Here is a 17,843-nt window from a genome sequence, read left to right as displayed (position 1 = left end):
AAACACGCTGTAAACTACTGCATTAAACGCGCTGTAAACTACTGCATTAAACGCACACTGTAAACTACTGCATTAAACGCACAATGTAAACTACTGCATTAAACGCACACTGTAAACTACTGCATTAAACGCGCTGTAAACTACTGCATTAAACGCACACTGTAAACGACTGCATTAAACGCACACTGTAAACTACTGCATTAAACGCACGCTGTAAACTACTGCATTAAACGCGCTGTAAACTACTGCATTAAACGCACACTGTAAACTACTGCATTAAACACGCTGTAAACTACTGCATTAAACACGCTGTAAACTACTGCATTAAACGCACGCTGTAAACTACTGCATTAAACGCACAATGTAAACTACTGCATTAAACGCGCTGTAAACTACTGCATTAAACGCACACTGTAAACTACTGCATTAAACGCACAATGTAAACTACTGCATTAAACGCACACTGTAAACTACTGCATTAAGCGCACACTGTAAACTACTGCATTAAACGCGCTGTAAACTACTGCATTAAACGCACACTGTAAACTACTGCATTAAACGCGCTGTAAACTACTGCATTAAACGCACACTGTAAACTACTGCATTAAACACGCTGTAAACTACTGCATTAAACACGCTGTAAACTACTGCATTAAACGCACACTGTAAACTACTGCATTAAACGCACGCTGTAAACTACTGCATTAAACGCACGCTGTAAACTACTGCATTAAACGCACGTTGTAAACTACTGCATTAAACGCGCTGTAAACTACTGCATTAAACGCACACTGTAAACTACTGCATTAAACGCGCTGTAAACTACTGCATTAAACACGCTGTAAACTACTGCATTAAACACGCTGTAAACTACTGCATTAAACGCACACTGTAAACTACTGCATTAAACGCACTGTAAACTACTGCATTAAACGCACGCTGTAAACTACTGCATTAAACACGCTGTAAACTACTGCATTAAACACGCTGTAAACTACTGCATTAAACGCACACTGTAAACTACTGCATTAAACGCACACTGTAAACTACTGCATTAAACGCACACTGTAAACTACTGCATTAAACGCACACTGTAAACTACTGCATTAAACACGCTGTAAACTACTGCATTAAACGCGCTGTAAACTACTGCATTAAACGCGCTGTAAACTACTGCATTAAACACGCTGTAAACTACTGCATTAAACGCGCTGTAAACTACTGCATTAAACGCGCTGTAAACTACTGCATTAAACGCACTGTAAACTACTGCATTAAACACGCTGTAAACTACTGCATTAAACGCGCTGTAAACTACTGCATTAAACGCGCTGTAAACTACTGCATTAAACACGCTGTAAACTACTGCATTAAACGCGCTGTAAACTACTGCATTAAACGCGCTGTAAACTACTGCATTAAACGCACACTGTAAACTACTGCATTAAATGCGCTGTAAACTACTGCATTAAACGCGCTGTAAACTACTGCATTAAACGCACTGTAAACTACTGCATTAAACACGCTGTAAACTACTGCATTAAACGCGCTGTAAACTACTGCATTAAACGCACACTGTAAACTACTGCATTAAACGCACAATGTAAACTACTGCATTAAACGCACACTGTAAACTACTGCATTAAACGCGCTGTAAACTACTGCATTAAACGCACACTGTAAACGACTGCATTAAACGCACACTGTAAACTACTGCATTAAACGCACAATGTAAACTACTGCATTAAACACGCTGTAAACTACTGCATTAAACGCGCTGTAAACTACTGCATTAAACGCGCTGTAAACTACTGCATTAAACACGCTGTAAACTACTGCATTAAACGCGCTGTAAACTACTGCATTAAACGCGCTGTAAACTACTGCATTAAACGCACACTGTAAACTACTGCATTAAATGCGCTGTAAACTACTGCATTAAACGCGCTGTAAACTACTGCATTAAACGCACTGTAAACTACTGCATTAAACACGCTGTAAACTACTGCATTAAACGCGCTGTAAACTACTGCATTAAACGCACACTGTAAACTACTGCATTAAACGCACAATGTAAACTACTGCATTAAACGCACACTGTAAACTACTGCATTAAACGCGCTGTAAACTACTGCATTAAACGCACACTGTAAACGACTGCATTAAACGCACACTGTAAACTACTGCATTAAACGCACACTGTAAACTACTGCATTAAACGCACACTGTAAACTACTGCATTAAACACGCTGTAAACTACTGCATTAAACACGCTGTAAACTACTGCATTAAATGCACTGTAAACTACTGCATTAAATGCGCTGTAAACTACTGCATTAAACACGCTGTAAACTACTGCATTAAACGCACACTGTAAACTACTGCATTAAACGCACTGTAAACTACTGCATTAAACGCACACTGTAAACTACTGCATTAAACACGCTGTAAACTACTGCATTAAACACGCTGTAAACTACTGCATTAAATGCACTGTAAACTACTGCATTAAATGCGCTGTAAACTACTGCATTAAACACGCTGTAAACTACTGCATTAAACGCGCTGTAAACTACTGCATTAAATGCGCTGTAAACTACTGCATTAAACACACACTGTAAACTACTGCATTAAACGCGCTGTAAACTACTGCATTAAACGCGCTGTAAACTACTGCATTAAACGCACACTGTAAACTACTGCATTAAACGCGCTGTAAACTACTGCATTAAACACGCTGTAAACTACTGCATTAAATGCACTGTAAACTACTGCATTAAATGCGCTGTAAACTACTGCATTAAACACGCTGTAAACTACTGCATTAAACGCGCTGTAAACTACTGCATTAAATGCGCTGTAAACTACTGCATTAAACACACACTGTAAACTACTGCATTAAACGCGCTGTAAACTACTGCATTAAACGCGCTGTAAACTACTGCATTAAACGCACACTGTAAACTACTGCATTAAACGCGCTGTAAACTACTGCATTAAACGCACACTGTAAACTACTGCATTAAACACGCTGTAAACTACTGCATTAAACACGCTGTAAACTACTGCATTAAACGCACACTGTAAACTACTGCATTAAACGCACACTGTAAACTACTGCATTAAACGCGCTGTAAACTACTGCATTAAACGCACACTGTAAACTACTGCATTAAACACGCTGTAAACTACTGCATTAAACACGCTGTAAACTACTGCATTAAATGCACTGTAAACTACTGCATTAAATGCGCTGTAAACTACTGCATTAAACACGCTGTAAACTACTGCATTAAACGCGCTGTAAACTACTGCATTAAATGCGCTGTAAACTACTGCATTAAACACACACTGTAAACTACTGCATTAAACGCACTGTAAACTACTGCATTAAACGCGCTGTAAACTACTGCATTAAACGCACACTGTAAACTACTGCATTAAACGCGCTGTAAACTACTGCATTAAACACGCTGTAAACTACTGCATTAAATGCACTGTAAACTACTGCATTAAATGCGCTGTAAACTACTGCATTAAACACGCTGTAAACTACTGCATTAAACGCGCTGTAAACTACTGCATTAAATGCGCTGTAAACTACTGCATTAAACACACACTGTAAACTACTGCATTAAACGCGCTGTAAACTACTGCATTAAACGCGCTGTAAACTACTGCATTAAACGCACACTGTAAACTACTGCATTAAACGCGCTGTAAACTACTGCATTAAACGCACACTGTAAACTACTGCATTAAACACGCTGTAAACTACTGCATTAAACACGCTGTAAACTACTGCATTAAACGCACACTGTAAACTACTGCATTAAACGCACACTGTAAACTACTGCATTAAACGCGCTGTAAACTACTGCATTAAACGCGCTGTAAACTACTGCATTAAACGCACACTGTAAACTACTGCATTAAACGCGCTGTAAACTACTGCATTAAACGCACACTGTAAACTACTGCATTAAACACGCTGTAAACTACTGCATTAAACACGCTGTAAACTACTGCATTAAACGCACACTGTAAACTACTGCATTAAACGCACACTGTAAACTACTGCATTAAACGCGCTGTAAACTACTGCATTAAACGCACACTGTAAACTACTGCATTAAACACGCTGTAAACTACTGCATTAAACACGCTGTAAACTACTGCATTAAATGCACTGTAAACTACTGCATTAAATGCGCTGTAAACTACTGCATTAAACACGCTGTAAACTACTGCATTAAACACGCTGTAAACTACTGCATTAAACGCACACTGTAAACTACTGCATTAAACGCACACTGTAAACTACTGCATTAAACGCGCTGTAAACTACTGCATTAAACGCACACTGTAAACTACTGCATTAAACACGCTGTAAACTACTGCATTAAACACGCTGTAAACTACTGCATTAAATGCACTGTAAACTACTGCATTAAATGCGCTGTAAACTACTGCATTAAACACGCTGTAAACTACTGCATTAAACGCGCTGTAAACTACTGCATTAAATGCGCTGTAAACTACTGCATTAAACACACACTGTAAACTACTGCATTAAACGCACTGTAAACTACTGCATTAAACGCGCTGTAAACTACTGCATTAAACGCACACTGTAAACTACTGCATTAAACGCGCTGTAAACTACTGCATTAAACACGCTGTAAACTACTGCATTAAATGCACTGTAAACTACTGCATTAAATGCGCTGTAAACTACTGCATTAAACACGCTGTAAACTACTGCATTAAACGCGCTGTAAACTACTGCATTAAATGCGCTGTAAACTACTGCATTAAACACACACTGTAAACTACTGCATTAAACGCGCTGTAAACTACTGCATTAAACGCGCTGTAAACTACTGCATTAAACGCACACTGTAAACTACTGCATTAAACGCGCTGTAAACTACTGCATTAAACGCACACTGTAAACTACTGCATTAAACACGCTGTAAACTACTGCATTAAACACGCTGTAAACTACTGCATTAAACGCACACTGTAAACTACTGCATTAAACGCACACTGTAAACTACTGCATTAAACGCGCTGTAAACTACTGCATTAAACGCGCTGTAAACTACTGCATTAAACGCACACTGTAAACTACTGCATTAAACGCGCTGTAAACTACTGCATTAAACGCACACTGTAAACTACTGCATTAAACACGCTGTAAACTACTGCATTAAACACGCTGTAAACTACTGCATTAAACGCACACTGTAAACTACTGCATTAAACGCACACTGTAAACTACTGCATTAAACGCGCTGTAAACTACTGCATTAAACGCACACTGTAAACTACTGCATTAAACACGCTGTAAACTACTGCATTAAACACGCTGTAAACTACTGCATTAAATGCACTGTAAACTACTGCATTAAATGCGCTGTAAACTACTGCATTAAACACGCTGTAAACTACTGCATTAAACACGCTGTAAACTACTGCATTAAACGCACACTGTAAACTACTGCATTAAACGCACACTGTAAACTACTGCATTAAATGCGCTGTAAACTACTGCATTAAACGCGCTGTAAACTACTGCATTAAACGCACTGTAAACTACTGCATTAAACACGCTGTAAACTACTGCATTAAACGCGCTGTAAACTACTGCATTAAACACACACTGTAAACTACTGCATTAAACACGCTGTAAACTACTGCATTAAATGCACTGTAAACTACTGCATTAAACACGCTGTAAACTACTGCATTAAACGCGCTGTAAACTACTGCATTAAATGCGCTGTAAACTACTGCATTAAACACACACTGTAAACTACTGCATTAAACGCGCTGTAAACTACTGCATTAAACGCGCTGTAAACTACTGCATTAAACGCACACTGTAAACTACTGCATTAAACGCGCTGTAAACTACTGCATTAAACACGCTGTAAACTACTGCATTAAATGCACTGTAAACAACTGCATTAAATGCGCTGTAAACTACTGCATTAAACACGCTGTAAACTACTGCATTAAACGCGCTGTAAACTACTGCATTAAATGCGCTGTAAACTACTGCATTAAACACACACTGTAAACTACTGCATTAAACGCGCTGTAAACTACTGCATTAAACGCGCTGTAAACTACTGCATTAAACGCACACTGTAAACTACTGCATTAAACGCGCTGTAAACTACTGCATTAAACGCACACTGTAAACTACTGCATTAAACACGCTGTAAACTACTGCATTAAACACGCTGTAAACTACTGCATTAAACGCACACTGTAAACTACTGCATTAAACGCACACTGTAAACTACTGCATTAAACGCACACTGTAAACTACTGCATTAAACACGCTGTAAACTACTGCATTAAACGCACTGTAAACTACTGCATTAAATGCGCTGTAAACTACTGCATTAAACGCGCTGTAAACTACTGCATTAAATGCGCTGTAAACTACTGCATTAAACGCGCTGTAAACTACTGCATTAAATGCACTGTAAACTACTGCATTAAACGCGCTGTAAACTACTGCATTAAACGCGCTGTAAACTACTGCATTAAACGCACGCTGTAAACTACTGCATTAAACGCGCTGTAAACTACTGCATTAAACGCGCTGTAAACTACTGCATTAAACACGCTGTAAACTACTGCATTAAACGCACTGTAAACTACTGCATTAAATGCGCTGTAAACTACTGCATTAAACGCGCTGTAAACTACTGCATTAAATGCGCTGTAAACTACTGCATTAAACGCGCTGTAAACTACTGCATTAAATGCACTGTAAACTACTGCATTAAACGCGCTGTAAACTACTGCATTAAACGCGCTGTAAACTACTGCATTAAACGCACGCTGTAAACTACTGCATTAAACGCACACTGTAAACTACTGCATTAAACACGCTGTAAACTATTGCATTAAGCGCACACTGTAAACTACTGCATTAAACGCACACTGTAAACTACTGCATTAAACGCGCTGTAAACTACTGCATTAAATGCGCTGTAAACTACTGCATTAAACACACACTGTAAACTACTGCATTAAACGCGCTGTAAACTACTGCATTAAACGCGCTGTAAACTACTGCATTAAACGCACACTGTAAACTACTGCATTAAACGCGCTGTAAACTACTGCATTAAACGCACACTGTAAACGACTGCATTAAACGCACACTGTAAACTACTGCATTAATGCTACTACTGCATTAAATGCACTGTAAACTACTGCATTAAACGCACACTGTAAACTACTGCATTAAACGCACACTGTAAACTACTGCATTAAACACGCTGTAAACTACTGCATTAAACGCACTGTAAACTACTGCATTAAATGCGCTGTAAACTACTGCATTAAACGCGCTGTAAACTACTGCATTAAATGCGCTGTAAACTACTGCATTAAACGCGCTGTAAACTACTGCATTAAACGCGCTGTAAACTACTGCATTAAATGCACTGTAAACTACTGCATTAAACGCGCTGTAAACTACTGCATTAAACGCGCTGTAAACTACTGCATTAAACGCACACTGTAAACTACTGCATTAAACGCACACTGTAAACTACTGCATTAAACACGCTGTAAACTATTGCATTAAGCGCACACTGTAAACTACTGCATTAAACGCGCTGTAAACTACTGCATTAAATGCGCTGTAAACTACTGCATTAAACGCGCTGTAAACTACTGCATTAAATGCACTGTAAACTACTGCATTAAACGCACACTGTAAACTACTGCATTAAACGCACACTGTAAACTACTGCATTAAACACGCTGTAAACTATTGCATTAAGCGCACACTGTAAACTACTGCATTAAACACGCTGTAAACTACTGCATTAAACACGCTGTAAACTACTGCATTAAATGCACTGTAAACTACTGCATTAAATGCGCTGTAAACTACTGCATTAAACACGCTGTAAACTACTGCATTAAACGCGCTGTAAACTACTGCATTAAATGCGCTGTAAACTACTGCATTAAACACACACTGTAAACTACTGCATTAAACGCGCTGTAAACTACTGCATTAAACGCGCTGTAAACTACTGCATTAAACACACACTGTAAACTACTGCATTAAACGCGCTGTAAACTACTGCATTAAACACGCTGTAAACTACTGCATTAAACGCACACTGTAAACTACTGCATTAAACGCACACTGTAAACTACTGCATTAAACGCACACTGTAAACTACTGCATTAAACGCACACTGTAAACTACTGCATTAAACACGCTGTAAACTACTGCATTAAACGCGCTGTAAACTACTGCATTAAACGCGCTGTAAACTACTGCATTAAACGCACTGTAAACTACTGCATTAAACACGCTGTAAACTACTGCATTAAACACGCTGTAAACTACTGCATTAAACGCACACTGTAAACTACTGCATTAAACGCACTGTAAACTACTGCATTAAACGCACACTGTAAACTACTGCATTAAACACGCTGTAAACTACTGCATTAAACACGCTGTAAACTACTGCATTAAATGCACTGTAAACTACTGCATTAAACGCGCTGTAAACTACTGCATTAAACGCACACTGTAAACTACTGCATTAAACACGCTGTAAACTACTGCATTAAACACGCTGTAAACTACTGCATTAAACACGCTGTAAACTACTGCATTAAACGCACACTGTAAACTACTGCATTAAACGCACTGTAAACTACTGCATTAAATGCGCTGTAAACTACTGCATTAAACACGCTGTAAACTACTGCATTAAACGCGCTGTAAACTACTGCATTAAATGCGCTGTAAACTACTGCATTAAACACACACTGTAAACTACTGCATTAAACACGCTGTAAACTACTGCATTAAATGCACTGTAAACTACTGCATTAAATGCGCTGTAAACTACTGCATTAAACACGCTGTAAACTACTGCATTAAACACGCTGTAAACTACTGCATTAAATGCACTGTAAACTACTGCATTAAATGCGCTGTAAACTACTGCATTAAACACGCTGTAAACTACTGCATTAAACGCGCTGTAAACTACTGCATTAAATGCGCTGTAAACTACTGCATTAAACACACACTGTAAACTACTGCATTAAACGCGCTGTAAACTACTGCATTAAACGCGCTGTAAACTACTGCATTAAACGCACACTGTAAACTACTGCATTAAACGCGCTGTAAACTACTGCATTAAATGCGCTGTAAACTACTGCATTAAACGCGCTGTAAACTACTGCATTAAATGCACTGTAAACTACTGCATTAAACGCGCTGTAAACTACTGCATTAAACGCGCTGTAAACTACTGCATTAAACGCACACTGTAAACTACTGCATTAAACGCACACTGTAAACTACTGCATTAAACACGCTGTAAACTATTGCATTAAGCGCACACTGTAAACTACTGCATTAAACGCACACTGTAAACTACTGCATTAAACGCGCTGTAAACTACTGCATTAAACGCGCTGTAAACTACTGCATTAAACGCGCTGTAAACTACTGCATTAAACGCGCTGTAAACTACTGCATTAAACACGCTGTAAACTACTGCATCAAACGCGCTGTAAACTACTGCATTAAATGCGCTGTAAACTACTGCATTAAACGCACACTGTAAACTACTGCATTAAACGCGCTGTAAACTACTGCATTAAATGCGCTGTAAACTACTGCATTAAACGCGCTGTAAACTACTGCATTAAACGCGCTGTAAACTACTGCATTAAATGCACTGTAAACTACTGCATTAAACGCGCTGTAAACTACTGCATTAAACGCGCTGTAAACTACTGCATTAAACGCACACTGTAAACTACTGCATTAAACGCACACTGTAAACTACTGCATTAAACACGCTGTAAACTATTGCATTAAGCGCACACTGTAAACTACTGCATTAAACGCGCTGTAAACTACTGCATTAAATGCGCTGTAAACTACTGCATTAAACGCGCTGTAAACTACTGCATTAAATGCACTGTAAACTACTGCATTAAACGCACACTGTAAACTACTGCATTAAACGCACACTGTAAACTACTGCATTAAACACGCTGTAAACTATTGCATTAAGCGCACACTGTAAACTACTGCATTAAACGCGCTGTAAACTACTGCATTAAATGCGCTGTAAACTACTGCATTAAACGCGCTGTAAACTACTGCATTAAATGCACTGTAAACTACTGCATTAAACGCACACTGTAAACTACTGCATTAAACGCACACTGTAAACTACTGCATTAAACACGCTGTAAACTATTGCATTAAGCGCACACTGTAAACTACTGCATTAAACGCGCTGTAAACTACTGCATTAAACGCACACTGTAAACTACTGCATTAAACGCACAATGTAAACTACTGCATTAAACGCACACTGTAAACTACTGCATTAAACGCGCTGTAAACTACTGCATTAAACGCACACTGTAAACTACTGCATTAAACGCGCTGTAAACTACTGCATTAAACGCACACTGTAAACTACTGCATTAAACACGCTGTAAACTACTGCATTAAACACGCTGTAAACTACTGCATTAAACGCACACTGTAAACTACTGCATTAAACGCACACTGTAAACGACTGCATTAAACACACACTGTAAACTACTGCATTAAACGCACACTGTAAACTACTGCATTAAACGCGCTGTAAACTACTGCATTAAACGCACACTGTAAACTACTGCATTAAACGCACACTGTAAACTACTGCATTAAACGCACACTGTAAACTACTGCATTAAACGCGCTGTAAACTACTGCATTAAACGCGCTGTAAACTACTGCATTAAACGCACACTGTAAACTACTGCATTAAACGCGCTGTAAACTACTGCATTAAACGCACACTGTAAACTACTGCATTAAACGCGCTGTAAACTACTGCATTAAACGCACACTGTAAACTACTGCATTAAACACGCTGTAAACTACTGCATTAAACGCGCTGTAAACTACTGCATTAAATGCACTGTAAACTACTGCATTAAATGCGCTGTAAACTACTGCATTAAACGCGCTGTAAACTACTGCATTAAACGCACTGTAAACTACTGCATTAAACACGCTGTAAACTACTGCATTAAACGCGCTGTAAACTACTGCATTAAACGCGCTGTAAACTACTGCATTAAACACGCTGTAAACTACTGCATTAAACACGCTGTAAACAACTGCATTAAACGCGCTGTAAACTACTGCATTGAACGCACACTGTAAACTACTGCATTAAACACGCTGTAAACTACTGCATTAAACGCACACTGTAAACTACTGCATTAAACGCACACTGTAAACTACTGCATTAAACACGCTGTAAACTACTGCATTAAACGCACACTGTAAACGACTGCATTAAACACACACTGTAAACTACTGCATTAAACGCACACTGTAAACTACTGCATTAAACGCGCTGTAAACTACTGCATTAAACGCACACTGTAAACTACTGCATTAAACACGCTGTAAACTACTGCATTAAACGCACACTGTAAACTACTGCATTAAACGCACACTGTAAACTACTGCATTAAACACGCTGTAAACTATTGCATTAAACGCACACTGTAAACTACTGCATTAAACGCGCTGTAAACTACTGCATTAAACGCACACTGTAAACTACTGCATTAAACGCACACTGTAAACTACTGCATTAAACACGCTGTAAACTACTGCATTAAACGCGCTGTAAACTACTGCATTAAACGCGCTGTAAACTACTGCATTAAACGCGCTGTAAACTACTGCATTAAACACGCTGTAAACTACTGCATCAAACGCGCTGTAAACTACTGCATTAAATGCGCTGTAAACTACTGCATTAAACGCGCTGTAAACTACTGCATTAAATGCGCTGTAAACTACTGCATTAAACGCACACTGTAAACTACTGCATTAAACGCACACTGTAAACTACTGCATTAAACGCGCTGTAAACTACTGCATTAAATGCGCTGTAAACTACTGCATTAAACGCGCTGTAAACTACTGCATTAAACGCACACTGTAAACTACTGCATTAAACGCGCTGTAAACTACTGCATTAAACGCACACTGTAAACTACTGCATTAAACGCGCTGTAAACTACTGCATTAAACGCACACTGTAAACTACTGCATTAAACACGCTGTAAACTACTGCATTAAACGCACTGTAAACTACGGCATTAAACGCACACTGTAAACTACTGCATTAAACGCACACTGTAAACTACTGCATTAAACGCACACTGTAAACTACTGCATTAAACGCACACTGTGGCTGAACACCTGAGCCAGTGGGATTATTTCACAACATCCATCACATGAAGCTCTGCATGTGTCAGGATGTGTAATGCATCCACATGATGTCTCGGCTCCTGACCAGTGTTTGAACATGAAGCGCAGGAGCTGGACTCAGCGGGACTCAGATGGACTCAGCGGGACTCAGATGGACTTAGATGGACTCAGCGGGACTCAGATGGACTCAGATGGACTCAGCTGGACTCAGCGGGACTCAGCGGGACTCAGATGGACTCAGCGGGACTCAGATGGACTCAGATGGACTCAGCGGGACTCAGATGGACTCAGATGGACTCAGCGGGACTCGTTTCCACACAGTGATCACAGGGAGCCCAGTGACCTGCAGCCTCCACCGCATCGCTTCAGAAGTGAAGCAGTGGTCCAGCACCACCAAACACCTCCTGACTTCAAAGCGCCGGCTCGTGCACTACTCACCGAGCACGAGCATCAGCAGCGAGGCTTGCATCTCTGCGCGGGCACGTCGACCCGCGGGGCCGCGCACAACCTGTGACAGGCAGCAGATAGAGATGAACCTGCGGAAAGTGCGACATCATAGAGAAATAAGCCCGGAAAGACATCGCACTACCTACCGTTTTCTTGATTTGCATGCTTGTTTTACAGAGTCAACAAAATAAAAGTGAAAAAAACATTTAAGTTCAAACTTAATTACCAAGTTAAAACAGGTCCTTTTGTGCCTGTTTCCATTCTGTGCACCGTCTGTGCTCTTTCGGGGACTTTAGTAACAACAGGCTGCATTAAATGTCTCCTCCAGTTGCGTTAAAAGAGTTCAAACCAAACAGACTGCAAACCTTTTCTCTCCGGTCTGGTCCGGTCTCCGGTTCGGTTTTGTGTCCGGTCTGGTCTCCGGTTCAGACTCTGTCACACGGTCCTCCCGGAGTGGAGGCGCTTTAGCGGACTGACCGTGAGCTCCTCCCGGACTGGGCTGGACTCCCGGAGCCGCTATTGTGACGAGCTGCGCGGCCCCGACAGAAAGCGAGTACCCACGTCTACAAGAGCGCGCGTGCAGCAACAAGGTCGCCGGTGACGCGCGAGACAGATGAAATGTTTTTTGTTTTTTAATATCCTTCTCTGAATGGTAAATACAATGACCAAAATATACAGGACCAGGTCCACGTGACATTAAAGTGAATCTAAACTGAAGTTTACAGTTTCTCAGAACAGTTACTAAGCCCAAATCCAGTAAGTTGTAAAAGATCTCAAAGAAAAATGTTTATTTCCCAACAATAAATAACAACAAGGATTGTGTCTTGAGACTGATTGTGATGATCAGGCGAGGATGCTGGACAACATCCAAAAGCATCCATTTGTTCTCGAGGACATCATCTGCAAACCTTAGAGGGGGTCATTTTATAATGTTAGGTTAACAAAAGTATAAACGATGACGTCACAAACAAATATATCTCCCACTGATCTGTAATTTAATTACAAAATATCTTTCTTATAATGCAGCATTATATACAAGATGCAAGCCTGCCAACCTTAACATTAAAACATTTACAAAATGTGTGTGTGTGTGTGTGTGTGTGTGTGTGTGTGTGTGTGTGTGTGTGTGTGTGTGTGTGTGTGTGTGTGTGTGTGTGTGTGTGTGTGTGTGTGTGTGTGTGTGTGTGTGTGTGTGTGTGTGTGTGTGTGTGTGTGTGTGTGTGTGTGTGTGTGTACAGACGTAGACGTACATAAAACCTTCAATCTGGCTTCCCTGAGGACGTCTTCTGGAAATAGAGATGATGTCTTGCAGATGTAATTTGTACAACTGTTTTGCTCAGTGGGACACTTTCTTTGCTCCTTTATCCAGTTAATGGCTGAGGTGCAGTGGTGCTTATCCCAGGCAGCTGAGGGTGGAGGCAGAACCACACACTCACCCAGTTTAGGCTTGTCAATCAAATGCTTTGGGAGGAAACTCAATCACCAGGAGAACAGCCACGCATTCAAACCACACAGCGTAGATTTGAATCTGTGACCTTCTCACTTTAAAGCAGGACTACTAGCATCTCGGGGTTGGTGTCAATATTGTACAATGAATGTCAGCTTGCTTCCATTGTTCTGCTTCTCCAAAGCGAGTTTCCACTGCACTACAAGTGCAGAGACAGAGTGAAGCATTACACAGCAGTAAGGTAAAATGTAATTAGAGCCAAATCTGGTGCGTTTTCTCTGCAGACAATAGGTTAATATGTAGGCGGGGTTCAGAGCTCCACAGATATGTGATCGGGTGGCAGACATTATGAATCCTCTGTTGTTGTTTACTTCCTCCGCTTTGCACTTGTTATTTTGTTTTGTCCAGACGCATCGGAGCGTGCTCCGGTGGCTAGCTGGTCACCTCTCGTGCTGTGCGAGAGAACAGAAGTTGACACAATGAGCGGCCTCCTCCCGAGTCCTGGTCTCCGTCCCTGCCTCGTGTCGTATCTTGTTGGTTCCGAGAGAGCAAAGTGACGTCTCCATGTATTGGTGGCAAGCCAGACCCGTTCCATGGTCCCTAGTACCCAGGCGGAAGGGTGTCGGAAAAGCGTCAACCTTTGGAGCGGTTGTTTCTGGAATCTCTAAGGACTCTACCAGTCCATTCCTGCACTTTTTGTGCGATGGAAACGGGGCTAATGTTATTTAAACCACCAAATAGGTACAGGACAGTTTTTTACGGCAGAAAAATGAACAGAACAATCATCAAAATAAAATTAAGTGTGACACTTCCTGTTCAAATTACTTTAAGCTTTGATTTTATTTCAAATACTACAATGATAATTTTACACAATGATTAACGTCATATAAAACCAACAACATATGAGGCCAATCAGATTACAATTGGGCTCCTTCGTGCCTTAATGATCACTTCGCTTTCGTTCAATAAATCAAGAAACATTTTTGGTGTGATCCACTACAAAAGCTACATTCAAATAGTCATTTCTTTCTTGTTTGTACCATAAACAGTTGAGTTGGGCAACACCTGGAGCGTAGGAACAATCTAAGGCTCAGTAAATATGAAGCATTCTCTTAAAACACACACACTCAAAGTCTAAAACGTTGAAAGAATAGAGGGGTATTTAAACTAGAAGATAAGATGCAAAACCAAAAGAGCTTAAGTTACGATGGTTGCAGATCATAAACCATGACTTTTCAAATATTTGAAATTTACAGCATCTCTTTAAAGCAAGAAGAATCGTGAGGCTTATAATAAATAACAGATTCCAGTCTGAAGCACAGCACGGGTTTGAGAAACGTTGGTACGTACATATGTAAAGTGTGAATAACAACAAATAAAAGCATCAAATCCATTGAATAAAAACAAGACTTAATATTGCAAATATTTAAAAAAAAAAAGTTTCAACTTTTCATTTATATTTTATGCTTTAATTAATTTGGCTTCCAGTTGTGTTTCCCCCCCCCCCCCCCCCTTTAATCAAGGAAGGTTATTTTACTGGACAAAACAGGAACAAACACATGAATCAAATAATAAAAACACATTTTAGACTGAGGAATTCTGATTTTATATCTCATTTATATAGAGCTCGATTGAAATGAAAATAAAAAGTCTTTCAAAGTGCTTTATTTGATTACAAAGATCGGCTCAACCCAGTGAAAGATATAGAATTGAACGTAATGAAAGAAAAAGATGACAGTATGTGTCGCTTGAAGCTGCCCTGCCCTGCGAGGAGGCGCCCTCTGGTGTTGCGCTGCAGCTTTCACACAAGTGAATCCCGGAAATCAAATCACTTCCTGGGAGAAGTTCAAACTTCATGATTCACAAGTGAATCCCAGTAACCAAACACAGTTTTGCTTCATCCTAGGAGTCAATCTTCATGTGGATCGACAACGCCCAACTTCAGTTTAAACTATTTTCTAAGTTTTTACAAGAATATGGCTTCTCATCTGTGTGAATATATGTCTGCCTCCTGAAACTACTGTAGTAACTGATACTTTATTGATTGAGAGGACATTGTGACTTTGAAATTGACAGTAACCCTGCGCGACATGATGGACAAGAATGAAAACAGAGTTGAAATGATTTGAGGCATATGGTGGGTGGAAAGAAACATTAATGAATAGGAATCCAAACTCAATGTTTTTCACTGCAGTGGAGGAGAGAGAATTAATAGATGTTGTAAATAAATCCAATCTGGTAAATTCCCCAATGAAATGAAACGTGTGAATGTCGTCCCACTTTATAAAACTGGAGACAGACACAGGCCCGTTTCTCTGCTGCCACAATTTTTCAAAATCTTAGAGAAGCTTTCCACTCAGAGATTGGACAAATTTATTGATAAACACAAAGCGCTGTCTAAAAGCCAGGAAGACTCAGATCACAAAGACCCTCCTCAATGAATAGAAGAAATCACCAGGTAGGGGTGTTCAATATAAAGTCATTCTCATCAATGTTTTATCAACAGGAATCAAATAGATACAGAAAAAAGTTTTTCCCAATTTCTTTTTTTAATTTGTACTCCCTCAGTGTGAAACCTGGACCTGATGGATGAACACAGAGCTGAGATCCTGGTTCACATTCTTCCTTTCAAAAACTTCTCCATCACTGTCACTGACACCAGGCCCGCCCCTCCCTACACGCAGAACACGCGCTGTGCGTAGGGCCCCGCGATCCATGGGGGCCCCATTTTGCGCAAGTGAATTGAATTTCCCTCGGGATCAATAAAGTATCATCAAAATCTGCAAATGCGCAAAGGATGCGCTGCATTTTGCCGAGAGGCGTGTAGAGCACCGCCACCAAGTCAGCCCGAGGCCGAGAGAGAGAGAGAGAGAGAGAGAGAGAGAGAGAGAGAGAGAGAGAGAGAGAGAGAGAGAGAGAGAGAGAGAGAGAGAGAGAGAGAGAAGCGACGAAAGCGCGAAGCGTCACCATCTGACCAATCAGCGGTCAGATGGGCCGGCAGGCAGTTGTTTCCAGGTAGAGAGTAGAGAGAGAGAGAGAGAGCGAGAGAGAGAGAGAGAGAGAGAGAGAGAGAGAGAGAGAGAGAGAGAGAGAGCGAGAGAGAGAGAGAGAGAGAGAGAGAGAGAGAGAGAGAGAGAGAGAGAGAGAGACGGCTTCCAAACGTCAATACGATTCAGGAGCTAGCAAAAGAAAGGAAAAGTCCAAACAGTCAGAGGCTCGTGCTTCACTTGAAGGTGGGATGTTGTTGAAATAAAAAATAAAAAACTTTGTGGCATAAACTGTTTATGCCACAAAGTTTTTTTCAGACGTGTGCATCTGTAAAGTTATTGTTGATAGAGGCTGTTCATTTGATTCGTTAGTAATTGTAATTTATTATTATTATTATTATTATTATTATTATTATTATTATTATGTTATTGGAAGGGGGGCCCCAAAATAAAATCCTGCTTAGGGCCCCCACTTGGCCAGGGGCGGCCCTGCCTGACACAGTACTTTGATACAAGATGGCAGCAGGAGGTGGAGATGAACCACACTGACGTCTGTTAAGTTTCCATTTCACCGGCAACGTTCTGTGCTGCCATCTAGTGGCGAAGAGTATTGTAGCATTGTCAGGTTAGCATGACTCATCTCCAGCTT

General features: G+C 40.3%; 1 protein-coding gene across 3 annotated transcripts in view; it reads right to left on the bottom strand.

The window, feature by feature from the left end:
- The window catches only part of lamb2 (laminin, beta 2 (laminin S)), a 101,483-nt gene extending 87,153 nt beyond the window's left edge, over nt 1-14,330 (bottom strand). For 2 of the 3 annotated variants that reach the window (XM_080496634.1, XM_080496635.1), the window contains exons 1-2: nt 12,987-13,076; nt 12,752-12,849 (exon numbers count right to left, since the gene is read on the bottom strand). In XM_080496634.1, coding sequence (XP_080352760.1) covers nt 12,752-12,849; nt 12,987-13,072 — 184 coding nt within the window. In that variant the 5' untranslated portion in view covers nt 13,073-13,076. Of the gene's footprint in view, nt 1-12,751; nt 12,850-12,986; nt 13,077-13,125; nt 13,324-14,010 lie in introns of those variants that run through there. The other variant, XM_080496636.1, reaches the window with a different exon arrangement.
- Between the last annotated feature and the right edge of the window lie 3,513 nt (nt 14,331-17,843).

Source organism: Blennius ocellaris, assembly GCF_963422515.1.
Source record: "Blennius ocellaris genome assembly, chromosome: 5".
NCBI lineage: Eukaryota > Metazoa > Chordata > Actinopteri > Blenniiformes > Blenniidae > Blennius > Blennius ocellaris.
Note: the sequence above shows the minus strand (reverse complement) of the source record. Positions and strands in the feature narration are given on the sequence as shown.